General features: G+C 37.7%; 1 protein-coding gene across 31 annotated transcripts in view; it reads right to left on the bottom strand.

Moving 5' to 3' along the window:
• Positions 1-12,951, bottom strand: part of LOC122544790 (neurofilament heavy polypeptide-like) — a 196,001-nt gene that overhangs the window by 15,083 nt on the left and 167,967 nt on the right. For all 31 annotated transcript variants that reach the window (XM_043684122.1, XM_043684127.1, XM_043684177.1 and 28 more), the window contains 4 exons: positions 12,273-12,317; positions 8,467-8,517; positions 1,727-1,771; positions 456-500 (listed from right to left, as the gene is read on the bottom strand). In XM_043684122.1, the coding sequence (XP_043540057.1) occupies positions 456-500; positions 1,727-1,771; positions 8,467-8,517; positions 12,273-12,317 (186 nt within the window). The remainder of the gene's footprint in view (positions 1-455; positions 501-1,726; positions 1,772-8,466; positions 8,518-12,272; positions 12,318-12,951) is intronic.

The following is a 12,951-nucleotide window of genomic DNA, read 5'->3' as shown; positions in this document are numbered from 1 at the left end:
CTCCTCGAGCTTATCTCTCCACGCTCCAGGCTCACTGCCTTTATTCCTGATGAAGGGCTTTTGCCCGAAACGTCAATTTCGAAGCTCCTTGGATGCTGCCTGAACTGCTGTGCTCTTCCAGCACCACTAATCCAATCCCATAACAAATGTGTTGTGAGATAAGCTTGATGAATTTTAATCTGCTCATCATCTTATGATGTTAATTGTGTTTTGCCATATGGTATATTATGTCAAAATTGTGAATTGATTTTTACAAGGTATTTAATTTAACTAGTTTAAACTTAATTTTCATTCCATTTATAGGAGGACATGTTAGCTGGTGTGTAAATTGAGAGTCATGAGAAACCAATCATTTCAGAGACTAACTCACAGTTTCACACCTTGAACATTGGAAGAAAGGAGATCGATAAGGTCTCACATGCATAAAGCTCTCACTGCTTGAATGTTTGTGTTACCTTCCTTCGTAGGTTTTTGTTTCGTTTTCTTCACAGCTTTGGCATCTAAAATGTGGTGAACAATTTAATTAGGTTTGATAGCAATTATAATTGTCCATGAACAATAATCAAATTTAGTCTTATAAGATGAATATTCAATACATTTTATGTATACATGCAATAATTAATATGGCACAAAAAATGAACAGTTGTTTCCCAAAAAAATGCTGTTATCCCCAGTCATTTACTGCTACTTTTATGGAAAGCAACATCATAAGGTTTTGGAGAATCCAGGGTGAGAATATGATTAATGTAAGCCAAGTACTGACATTGACTACTTCAATGTCTCATTGAATGATAAGCTCATCACCTGACCATTATCAGCTTCTACTCTTATCTACAAACTAGTGTGGCCATCTACCTATTTTAAAAGAAGCTGAAAAGAGATGACAGAGCTACTCCTAAACATATTTAATAGTATGTTATAAAAGATGTAATGGAAAAAAGACTGATAGAGACCAATTACTATAGAGAGTAATTACTATATTTAAGAAGAGGGACAGAATTAGTTTGAAGAAAAATTGACTTCACATTGATGTTAGGAAAAAAGTGGAAAAAGTACTGAGATAGATTTGCTAGTCTGAAAACTTCTAAGATGGAAGAAATTCCGTTGCAGGACCACATCAACAGGTAGTAATGTTGTCAAGTTCATTTGATGATGTGAAATTTCTCCTAGTGTTCTGAGACAAATAATAAATTCAATGGGATAGATTTACCTGGGGATTGGTAAAGATACTACAGTCATGAACACATTTCTAGCTAAAAGGCCTTACCTATCAATCATTGAGAAAATGATGCCATGCGTGAGAAATGACAACTGCTGCTGCACTTTATTCCTGTTGGCATTTCCTGTCATCCACCACGTGCAACAAACATGCAGATTCTGTCAGTTAATCAGTAAAGCTCAAATTAATACTCAAGTGTTCAAGGAAGCAAGTTTGATAGATTTTCATTTGAATGTTAATTTGCTGTTTAAGCCAGTTATACTTTGCCTTTAGCTTCAATATTGAAAAATGATAAAATGTGTTTTACAAGATAGGTCTGTGCAGATAAAGGCTGCATTTATTTTCATCTTCTTTCCATTGAAGTAAAGAAGAATATTAGAATGCAGAATGCTAATCCATTCATCCTCTGAGACCTTCCGGCAATTATTGATTCCAATATTGGAAGGAGGGAGATAATGCAAGGTTAGGAACACTCCTAAATATCTAATTTGTTTAAATTTATGTTACCTTCTTTTGTAGTTTTTGGCGTTGGCTGCTTCATGGATGTTTTCTCTAAACATTAGGTGAAGAATTGAATTAGGTTCAAAATTAATCATCGTTTCATTGCACATAATCTTCATCTATTAGTCTCATAAGATGTGCATTCAAAATTGTACATACACACACAACACCTAGTGTAATAAAATATAAGAATTTTTTTTGTAACTGTCCTGTTCAGGCATAAAGCAGATTAAAATGGTTTAGTCCAACCAAATTGTTGCTGCTCTTACAAGCAGTCTGGTTTTTGGTAGCCATAAATGCTGTTGGGAATCTCAAAGGGGCCGTATTTCACAAGGCATCCTCATCCTTGTCTACCCTGTATCTTGCAAATGTGTTTTTTACACTGGGCATGTCCTTGTGCTCTGAGTGAAAGAGGTGCAAAACAGGCAAGATGGTCCATGATCAACCAGTGACAACCTGTGCATTGACGCTGATGCAGATTCTCAGATCAATATCAAGATGTTTTGTAGTACAAGAATTAAAAGATAAATTGATCTTTGCATGCTTTTGTCTTATTCTAAGCCAACAAAATTATGTTTGCGATCCCTACACACAGATTGCGTACAAAGCTTGGTCAATCTTTTCCGCTGCATCTCTTATTTCAGGGCAACTAAAGGGCAATTGTTCTGCACAAGTACATTACCCCATTATGTAAACATGTTGAAAAGAGTGAATTGCTATTACAGAAAGTTATGCCCCAGCTTTTGTTGCCGGGTTGGATGGGCAGATGGAAGAACTCCTGGCTTACAAATCAAAGCAGGCAACCTAGGAGGAAATGACTTTATAGTCAGTTGACAAAGCAAGCTCGGTGCTCCAGCTGTGTCCAAAGATTACAATAAAAGAATATTTTTTTTAAAAACATTCCTCTAACACTTCATGTTCCATCCATTCCAACTATGCCTTCGTCCCCTGGTGCCTTGTACCCCCTTCGTCAACTTATTTTGTCTAATCATACCACATAGCTCCCTATGCCAGCTTATTGCCTATTTCCAATGACCATCCAATTCCACATCGCCTACTGTATCAACTCACCTAGTATTGACAAGTAACCATGCACATAGGAGGAAAAAAATTCTATGAATTAAGCAAGACACATTGGGCATAATATACCCGGCCTCTGGACACAGGAGTTGGCAGAACAATTGGGAAAATAGGGTGTGATAATCAGAAATGAGATTCTCAACGTTAGGAGAAAAATGTCTAACTCAAATCTCATGAGTGAACTGCAACAAGAGATAGAGGAATTGAAATGAAAATTAGAAAAAATATTGAAATAACTTAAAGAAGTGTGGCAGGGATAAATAGAGGAAACCAAAAATTCTGAGTTAGAAAGGGAGGAATAGCATAGCCGATTGCAATTTGTTGGAAGTCTGTATATCAGTGATCTACAGCAATGGGATCACCTGAGAAAAATGGATTTCCCAAGTACGACAGAGCTGAGGAAGCAGAACAGCAGTGCACAGATCTGAAAATAATTTGTCAGGTGTGGTCAAAGGTCTCAAACACAGTATCAGGAAGAGAACCATGGCCTGTCTTAGGATAACATGGACAGTCTACAGCAGGCCTTGTGGTGAACAAAAAAGTGCAATGTGAAATGGCAGTGAGGCTGACGTTAGTGATCTCGAGGAAAGGAATGTTCATGATACTGGACATTCAAGTGGACAGCCCCACCCAAGATCCTCTGTAAATATCCACCAAAGTCCTCTTTGATGTAGAGTCAACATCAGCTTGGTGCAAACAGACAAGAACACAAATAGGAAGTTGAACACAAGTATATGCTACCATATAACCCTCACCAAATATGGGGTGGCTGAAAAATGTTCCTAAATTAGACTCTGGGAAAGACCTATAAAGGTGCTTCCAGGAACTGGATCAGATGGCTACCCTTCATAATTTGGATTGAGTAGGGGGAGATCAGAAAGTGGTGTAATTTACCTTATCCAGCAATCTGTTTGCTCCTATCCCATTGCATCTAAACAGGGGAATATGTTGCACTTCAAAATAATGTGATGGTTGCTCATGGGTAACACTTTGGAACACTGACCAAGCCCTCAGATAATCTCTGACAAGGGCTGAATAAGTACCCTGCCTTATGTGCGGATTGAATATGTCCAACTTATAAGATGGCCATTCCTGGGGTTCCCAAACATAGAATTGATCTTTACAGATGTTGCCTTAATTCGCTGGTTGAGAACTCTGATACTCCAGTCTCTCGCAGATATACGAGCAGCTTCTGAGGAATTCAATCCTGATGGGCACTAATATTACAGAAGCTACAGTATTGAAGAAAATGAGCTTGTTTTGAAAAGAAGTAATGGGATAAGAAAGTAGGGCCAGACAGAAGCTGAAGGGAAAAATATGAGAAGCACAAAGCTTTACTGCCAAGACATCAATGCAGAAGGAGAAGAATAGAAGGGGCAATGAATTCTCTGGAGCAGACAAGGAATGCTATGATTGTAGCAAGAATGACCTTTACAGTGACAATGCAGAGCCCCAAGGAAAGCTTCCCCAATAAATGGAGGAAATAAGGAAGACATGTTTGACTTCCAAAAGACAGGAGGCACTATGCCAAGAGATAGCTGAAGTTTGAGCACAAATGGGAAAGTTGACACAGAGTGGGAGGGAACCTCTCTCTCCGCTTTGACCCCAGTAGTGATCTCAAGAGCTTGTGTCCATCCCAAATACCTGTGTCTGATAGCATATGATGAATGGGAAAGATCTTGTGTCCGTAAGTGTGTAAGTAGGGAACAGGAAACATATCTAGTAGATACCAATGAATCTCACATGGTGATCCGTTCATTAAAACCTTGGGTACTGCCCTTCTCCAGTTATTGACCATACCAATTGGAGGTTTCATGGGTGACTCAACGATGGGAATGACATCAAAATCTTTGAGGCTAAGGATTGGGCCCCTTGAGACTCATTGGGAATGTATGTGAACAAAGAGGGAGATCTAACTAAGGGAATTTAGGAGCAGATTGACTCATTGTTAACAATATGGCAATGCATAAACCTGTTTCCAGGGAGAAGCAGTGGAAGGATAAGGGATTGTGATAATTCCCTATCCAGGAGAGAGATGGAACGCGCAGTAGCATTGAAACCATATGATTTGCAGGAATTCTTCGTGAAGCTACTGATGATGTACTAGAAGCAAGTTCAGGAAAATGATGAGGGTTAACAACAGGAAGAAATGAAATTGGCCCATAGTGGTTCAATGTGGGACATCCAGGAAGTGGGGGAATCTGCGAACGTATTATGCTAGTCGGATAGAGCTCAAAGTTAGACATTCTAAATTGACGCATAACCGGAGAAATCAGGCTTGCAGAAAATTGGTCAAACTAAATTAAACAGCAACCAGCAGATACTGGTTACAGAGAATTGTGGAAACCAAGGTGGACGAGACTACATAGGTTCAAGAGAAATGAGTTACAACAAGCTTGAGGGGTCCGTATTGGAGAAGTATCAATCTGGTATCTTGATTGTCTAAGTATGTGCACTTTACACCTCCTGGGATGGCAACAGTGAAGGGTGTTGAGGGACCCCATTGGATGATTTGAACCCAGCTCTTGACTCCATTGTTCAAAATCCACAGAACGTTCTAGAAGGTCAGGGGTGAGGGGAGATTAAAAACATACACCTAGACGTCGCCCCCTCAGGGAAGACTCAGTGGAGATTAAAGACTCAGAGAAAACTCACAGCAGCATTCATGGCAAAAGACTGTGCGCCAACCCAAGATGATCCAGGAGAAGATCCTGACCTGAAAGGCCCACGTTTGTGGAAGAGAGGAAGGAGATTCTAATGGCCCAGCCGTTGATCATTGCGGATAACACTCTTTCCTCAGGCAGAATCATAGAATTCTTACACTGTGAAAACAAGTCTACACCAATCTTCCAAAGAGTATCCCATGCAGACCTATTCCCCCATCCTATTGCTCTACATTTACCCCTGACTAATGCACCTAACCTACACATCCCTGAATACTTTGGGCAATTTATCTAACCTGCACATCTTTGGACTGTGGAAGGAAACCACAGCACCCAGGGGAAACACACACAGACAATATGCAAACTCCACATAGAGAGTCACCTGAGGCAGGAATCGAACCATGGTCTCTAGCACCATGAAGCAGCAGTTCTAGTCATTGAGCCACTATGCTGCCCTACTTTTGTTTCGAACTAGATAGAGAGTAAATATTGTGGGAATTTAGGAAATGCTCACAGTATTTTCATACAGAATGATTAGTTAATAAAATTGTGTTGAACCACAAACTGCCTTCCATGTCTTTCTTTTTGTCTGGCTCACTGATGAGCAATTGAGTGAAGTGCTTTTAATCCGTACATTATCAAAGCATCCAAAGCAGGGACATCATTGGGAATGAGGTTGGATGTGGAGGCCCATATGAAAGAATATTTGGACCTGCTCGAGAATAGCCTAGACCTCAAATGTGCAAAATATCATCATTTATGGTGGGGTGCCAGTATCAAACTGATCATTTTTTGGAGACCTGATAGCCTCAAACATAAAAGGCATGGGTTCTTCATATGTAAAACATATAAAACAAATTGCTTCACCATAAAAATTTAACTAGCTCAGGGGAAGGACAATTCATCAATGATGAGAAGTTGAGACAGAACTGGCTGATTACCTGTTCTGTCTGATCTTTGGACAAGTCCACTTGTAATTGTAAGCATTGTACGCCTAAGATTTATGCAGAATTTTTGTAGTGTTCTTTGCTTTAATAAAGAATATTGTGTACATTCTACTGTTTAGAATTGTCCTGTGTTACTGAGATCCAATAAACCCCGATGTACCAGAGAAAGTGGGATAAAAGCCAACAGACTCACTGTGCCAAGCATGACATTTATTGTTTTTCCACTCTCTTGTAACTAATAAAAATGCACTGAAAATGGAAAATAGTCTCAGCCACATCTGCAGCATTAGCTTTTGCTGAACACTGTTATGGTGAAAGTGATGACTGCAGAGATTAGAGTCAAGATTAGAGTGGTGCTGGAAAATCACAGTAGGTCAGGTAGCATCCGAGGAGTAGGAAAATCGACGTTCGGGCAAAGGCCCTTCATCTGGGATTCCTGATTGCCCTTCCTGATGAAGGGCTTTTGCCCAAAATGTCGATTTTCCTGCTCCTCGGATACTGCCTGACCTGCTGTGCTTTTCCAGCACCACTCTAATCTTGAGCACTCTTAGCGACTGGGCCAGACCACTCATAACATTCTTAAGCAGGCAGCTCAGACCATGACTTTGAAATTTGTTTTGGTAAGTGTACAGTGAAAATTACCTGGATTAAGTTAGCTATGTTGAATACTAGATTTTAAAACAGATGAATAATTATTCACAAAATTACACAATGAAACACAAAGAACAGAATAAAGAACCCCTACAGAACTCAGACTATCCAACTAGACATAATTATGCTGTTCCAAATATACACAACAGTCCCAATAAGCAAACTCCCTTTAAAAACCAGTATAAATGGAACGCATGCTTACAGGTTGAAGTTGAACGGCAGAAAAGAGAGAGAGAGAGAGAGAGAGAGAAAGTTTCCAAACAGCTCCCTATTGAACTTCTCACCAAGTAAGACTGAACTAAAAATGCTCCTGATGAAGGGCTTTTGCCCGAAACGTCGATTTTCCTGCTCCTCGGATGCTGCCTGACCTGCTGTGCTTTTCCAGCACCACTCTGACCAAAAGCCAAAGGGATATGCTATTTGATATGATACACTAGTCTTTGACAACTACAAAGTACATACCTGTCTTCACACTAGCATTGAATTTCACATACTATATTACTCACTTGCATTACAGGAAGAACAGCTTTTTGACTGGGCAGCAACATCCAATTAATAATTATTAATTCTTTCTGATTATCCTAATCTGCATCTGTTGCAAGTCCTCAGAGAATCCTGCTCAATGTAATGTAGCTTCATTAGGCTTTCCAGCAGAAGCAGCAATTTACCCATGATTCTACAATTTGCTCAATATCCTCACATTGCATCCTCTTCTACATTGAGTTAAAATGCAGATTGGATGATTCTTTTGCAGAACACTTGAGTCCTTCAGTGTCATCCTGAGTTTTCAGCCACTTCTTACTTTAATTATTTACCCATTCCATTCTGTTTTCCAAGAGCTCATATTTTATTTTAATAAAGTTGAATAAAATTTCAAGTAATCGCAGCTCTTCACTTGATTCAGCACCTTATAGTCTTGTTTACTTTTACTTCCCATTCATGCCTCAGAGGCAACTTTCCACATCTCCATCTCCCTTCCTTCCTTCTGGAAACCAATGTTGATCATGAAATGATGATGGGGAATAAGACCTGGTGCGAGTTAGGCTATCAACAGTTAGGCTAGGAGTTTTGGATAATGGAGATTTGTGGGCAAGCCAGTTGATCATTTCAGGTAGACAAGTCTGAAGGTAAGAAAGGAATGGATGGGGGTTCAAGCATTAGATGATCTGAGGCAGGGTTCAAGGTGACCATAGTTGGTCTTGGTGATAGGATATAAAAGAGAAAGATTTGCTTAAGGTTTCATAAGATTGTCCTAGCAATAATAGTATGCCACCTCTATTTTTAAAAATGTATGCCCCTCAACTCTCATATAAATTTTGATCAGATGCCTCAATTGCTTACAAAGTATTAATTAATTATGTTCAGATTATATGTAACATTTTTGTCTCAATGTGTTTTTTCTTACCTTTTTTTGTGTCTGCCAGACTTGATTTTGCTTTCTTCAGCTTTTCTGACTCTGTAAAGAATATAAGAATATACATTAATCTTGAATACATAATTCATATCCAATCTCCAGTAATAATAAACTGTAAATAGACGAACTCAGTGCCATTCATAAAATTGGCAACAATATTTAATAAACTCAGGGTCTTGACTATGAAATCAGATAAAATATTCACTTGGTCATTGTTAGTCTGTTGGGAGCTTTTCACAAGCTAAATTCCTATAACAGGTTGAAGACATTTTATATAAAAAAACCTGACATTCTCACAGGCTTGCTATCCAGGTGGAATTGCATCAAACTATTTCAATTTTTAAAAATCTAAATCTTCAAAGGTGCATCATCAGGTACAATTTCCTCTTTTATACTAAAGATTGACAAACACAGTATTCCATGAGTCATGCTCCTTAAAAAAATCAGGTGATCATAAAATGTTTGCTAACACTGAACTTTGGCAAGGAAGACCAATATTGAGTGCACTTTGGGTTTAGCTAGTCATATGCGGATCCTGTTTCTGTCACCCAGTAATAAGTTTTAGGCTAACCACCTTACCTCAATTATACTTAATTTTTCATAAATTTACATATGGTTAGCTTCCCTGTTTGAATTCACTGGGAAGTCCACTACTCACCCTACTTATCTCTAGCTGATGTTTATTTCCTTCCCCTGCGACTGACTAATTTCTATTCATATTGCTTCTGTCATGTTACGTTTTGTTGACAAACCCACATATTCTAGTTGTAAAATCATTCTATAACACTCCAAAAATTGATTTTCTGTTCATTTTAATCTTGGGATACAGCAATTACTAGCATGGATGCTGATAAAGGCACCTTCTCAAAATCAAAACTTGTTACCATGCAGTGAAATACTACTAACTCTTTCTAATGAATGGTCACAGACCTAATATATCACCTCCATTTTCTTCTTCCAAATGCTGCCTTAATTGCTCAGTATTTCTAGCTCTTCTGTTCTCATTTCACCTATTCAGCATCCATGGCATTTTGCTTTTGCAGCCCTTGTAAATCCTCTGATAGTCACCTCCATTCCCTCCCACTAGGAAGTATCAGTATTTGTGTGCTGCATTTTTCAGTCTTGCTAACAAACGAATAAACTTTCTGTCAATAATACCTGATCATACAGTCAATAATCTTCAGTTACCTGCAACTGAAATTTATGGATTTTAAAAGAGAAATCCTGACAGTATTTTTGAGGAGGTAACAGAGAATACATTCGAATAAATGTAATTGTGTGGATTTTCAAAAGACTTTCAATAACGTGGCCCACAATTGTGAAATGAATAAGATCAGAAAATATGAAATCAGGGGTCAAGCCCTTGTTGGCTTCAAGGCAGAGTGCAGAGAACAGGAATAAAGTATTTATTCAGCATGGCAGGATGTGAGAATTATGTTCATCAAGGCTCAGTGCTGGAATTATAGCTTTTTTAAAAATTTATAGCTGCAATTTGAGCTTTGGAATCAAAACACAAATTATAAAGTCACAGATGACACTAAATTTCAAGATTCAGGACATAGTTAATACTGAAGTGGACTACAGAAAATTCCAGAAAAGTATGAATAAACTTTCAGAAGGCAAATCATTGACAAATAAAGTTCAACACAGCTAATTGTGAGGTAAATTGGTTTGAAAAATACAGAGATCACTATTATTTAGAAGGTGCAAGTTCAGGTAGGGTAGATTTTCAAATGGGTCTCAAAGGACAAATACATCAATCACAAAACTTGTATCACAAGTTAACATGGCCACAAAACTAAAAGCAAGCTACTTAAAACTTTTCAAAGGATAGGTTTGAAAAGTAGAAAATCTAAGCTAAACCAGTAACAAACCTTAGTGCGTTTTGAGAGTTTTGGGTACAGTTTGGTTATTATATTATACAAATAATAAAGAGGCACTGAAGCTCATGTGGAGAAGACTTACAAGGGTAACACTTTAACAATATACATGTATATGTATCCGAAAGAATTGACAGGCTGAGGTCGTACTTCTCTTGGAAATCAAAAAAAAGTGACATAATAAAGTTTGTTAAAATTATGGAAGATTTAAGTGGAGAGTCACAGAGACACTGTTTTGTCTTGACAGGAAGAGAATCACTACAGGCTATCAATATCAGGGAGTTACTAAGAAATTCAGAAGAAATTTTTTCACCCAAGAAGTGATAAGAATGTGGAACATGATACGATAATTTGAAGGAAATGGTACAGACACATTTAAGGGGAATACAGACCATGTAGGATAAAGAAGGGCACAATTCATTACAATGATAGAAAACAATGGCAAGACACTCAACTGTAGAGCAACAGTGGTTAGGCTGAATAGTCATTTTCTATGCAATGTATCCTGCGTAATCCCATCCAAGGTTACAGTCTGAGCTAAACAGATTGTTTTGCTTGGCAACAGCATAAGGGAATAGAGAGCAAAAGCAGTTAAACTAGGTTGAGGTACATCAGCTCAAATGGAAAGGTCACCACACTGTTTTCCCATGTTCTTAAACTGAATATATTAGCAGCGGTTACAATGAAGAAATGGAAACTTCCTTAATTCTTAAACAGAAACTTAAAAAATCCAATATTTTAAAACATGCAGCTGGTGAAAACCAACACACTGGTGAGGGAAAACATCAAATGGAAACACAAAAAAAAAACTGTGCTCCACAGCTAACCATGATTCTCTGCAATTTCATTTGGCTTTGGACAGTTTTCTTGCATTAAAACATGGTACATGCTTGGCTGCAGACACTCAGTGATGCTTTATTGTGGGTCACATGGTTTCTTTCAATCTTGAGAGATTAATCTGGATTCAGCAATTGATAATCTTCTTACTTTCCCTGAATTCATCATTTCTGATTGAGAGCTGATGCACAATTTAGCACAATACTGTTCTAGTTTTGTTAATCCCTCGGTTTATTGAAACATACATTTCTCCTCTGGAAGAGACTGCAGTTAAATTGAGAGACCAGTCTCATTTTAACAAATGTTGTTTTACATATGAAAAGCAAACTAATAAAATAATAATTCAGTACACAACAATAAATTCTGTCAGGTTTTAAATTATTCACTAATAAACATTGTCTGCCAGTAGGTCTGCAAGACCAAGCTGCCTCTGAATAAAATCTGCTACTTATTGTGATGACTTCTTACAAGGGCAAGCACTACCATCCTCATTTATCCTATGATAATGCTTTGAAATTCAAAGAATTTTAGGTTATACTTGAAAATATTGCAGAACTGGTAGGATCAATGCCATCCAGATGGTATTTTGCTCAAATTAATAAACAGGTGAAATAGAAAGGTTTTCCTGTTTTCTTGGATGAACAAACCTGGCTCATAAAGAAAGTTTCATATCATAAAGCTGTTTGGCAATCTATTCTTCCACATTTGATAAAATTGCCTTTCTCCCCCTCTCTCATTCACCTATAGAGGTTATTCATGCAATTAATTGGGTAGCCTCATTTTAATCCTTCAGGTGTATCTATTGCACAAAACTTCTCAAATTAAACATACATTGATGTTGACAAGTAAGATCATGCAAATTGATGACTGCATATTGGCAATGACTGTTCAATTTCCTGGTATTTGCTTCTGTGAGCATAGGGTGAGAGTGTCCAAGATAGAGGGCATCTTGAGGAACATTAGATATTGATACTAGTTAAAAGAAGTGAAAATGTGGTCCTCCCCAGGATTGACATTTGTCATCTTTACAAGCTCAACATTAGTCTTGAATTGCATGTATGATCAAATTCTTTATCATACCTGCTGATGAAAGATGTGTTTTTTTCTCTTTGACAACTTTCGGCTCTGTTTGAGAAAAATGGAAGAGTTAATTTTTTTTGATAAATTGGAATGACTTCAGTGTATATGTCTACAATATTCTCAAAATATATTTTGCTCCACATCTTGTATTGTAGCAGCCTACAAAAAACTTTATGAAAAGTTATACATAATGATGTAAGGTCTGACCAAATTTCAACTGATCTGCCATCATATGAGTGATCTTCAACTCCTGAAGGCATACTGTCAGCACATTGTATCACTCTGAATAATAAAACTCCAGTGTGCAAACGTAACCATATTAACCAATGCCCAGATCTTACCCACAAATCAATAATTTTGGATTATTTGATTAAATTTAAATTTCATGTTAAATAAGCAAATATGCTGACACATGCCCATTAGAATAGAGGGCGGATTTCAAAACTGACCTCATATAGAGATTTTTCATCTAACAGAGAGAGGGCATTTTTAGCCAATACTTGAATGTTAAACATAAACAGAGGCTCAGGGAACAATCTGGTTATCTGCTGCATTATCCATCTTTTATCAGTTTAAATTTCTGAAAATGTTCTACAACCAGACCCTCATGTTACATATTTAATGCAGATTCATGAAAACCTAAGTGCGTGATTTTCCATAATTATTTAAAGTTCACAGC

This window comes from Chiloscyllium plagiosum, chromosome 3 (assembly GCF_004010195.1).
Source record: "Chiloscyllium plagiosum isolate BGI_BamShark_2017 chromosome 3, ASM401019v2, whole genome shotgun sequence".
Classification (NCBI taxonomy): Eukaryota; Metazoa; Chordata; class Chondrichthyes; order Orectolobiformes; family Hemiscylliidae; genus Chiloscyllium; species Chiloscyllium plagiosum.
The sequence above is the reverse complement of the archived record's forward strand: the minus strand, read 5'-3'. Positions and strand labels throughout refer to the sequence as shown.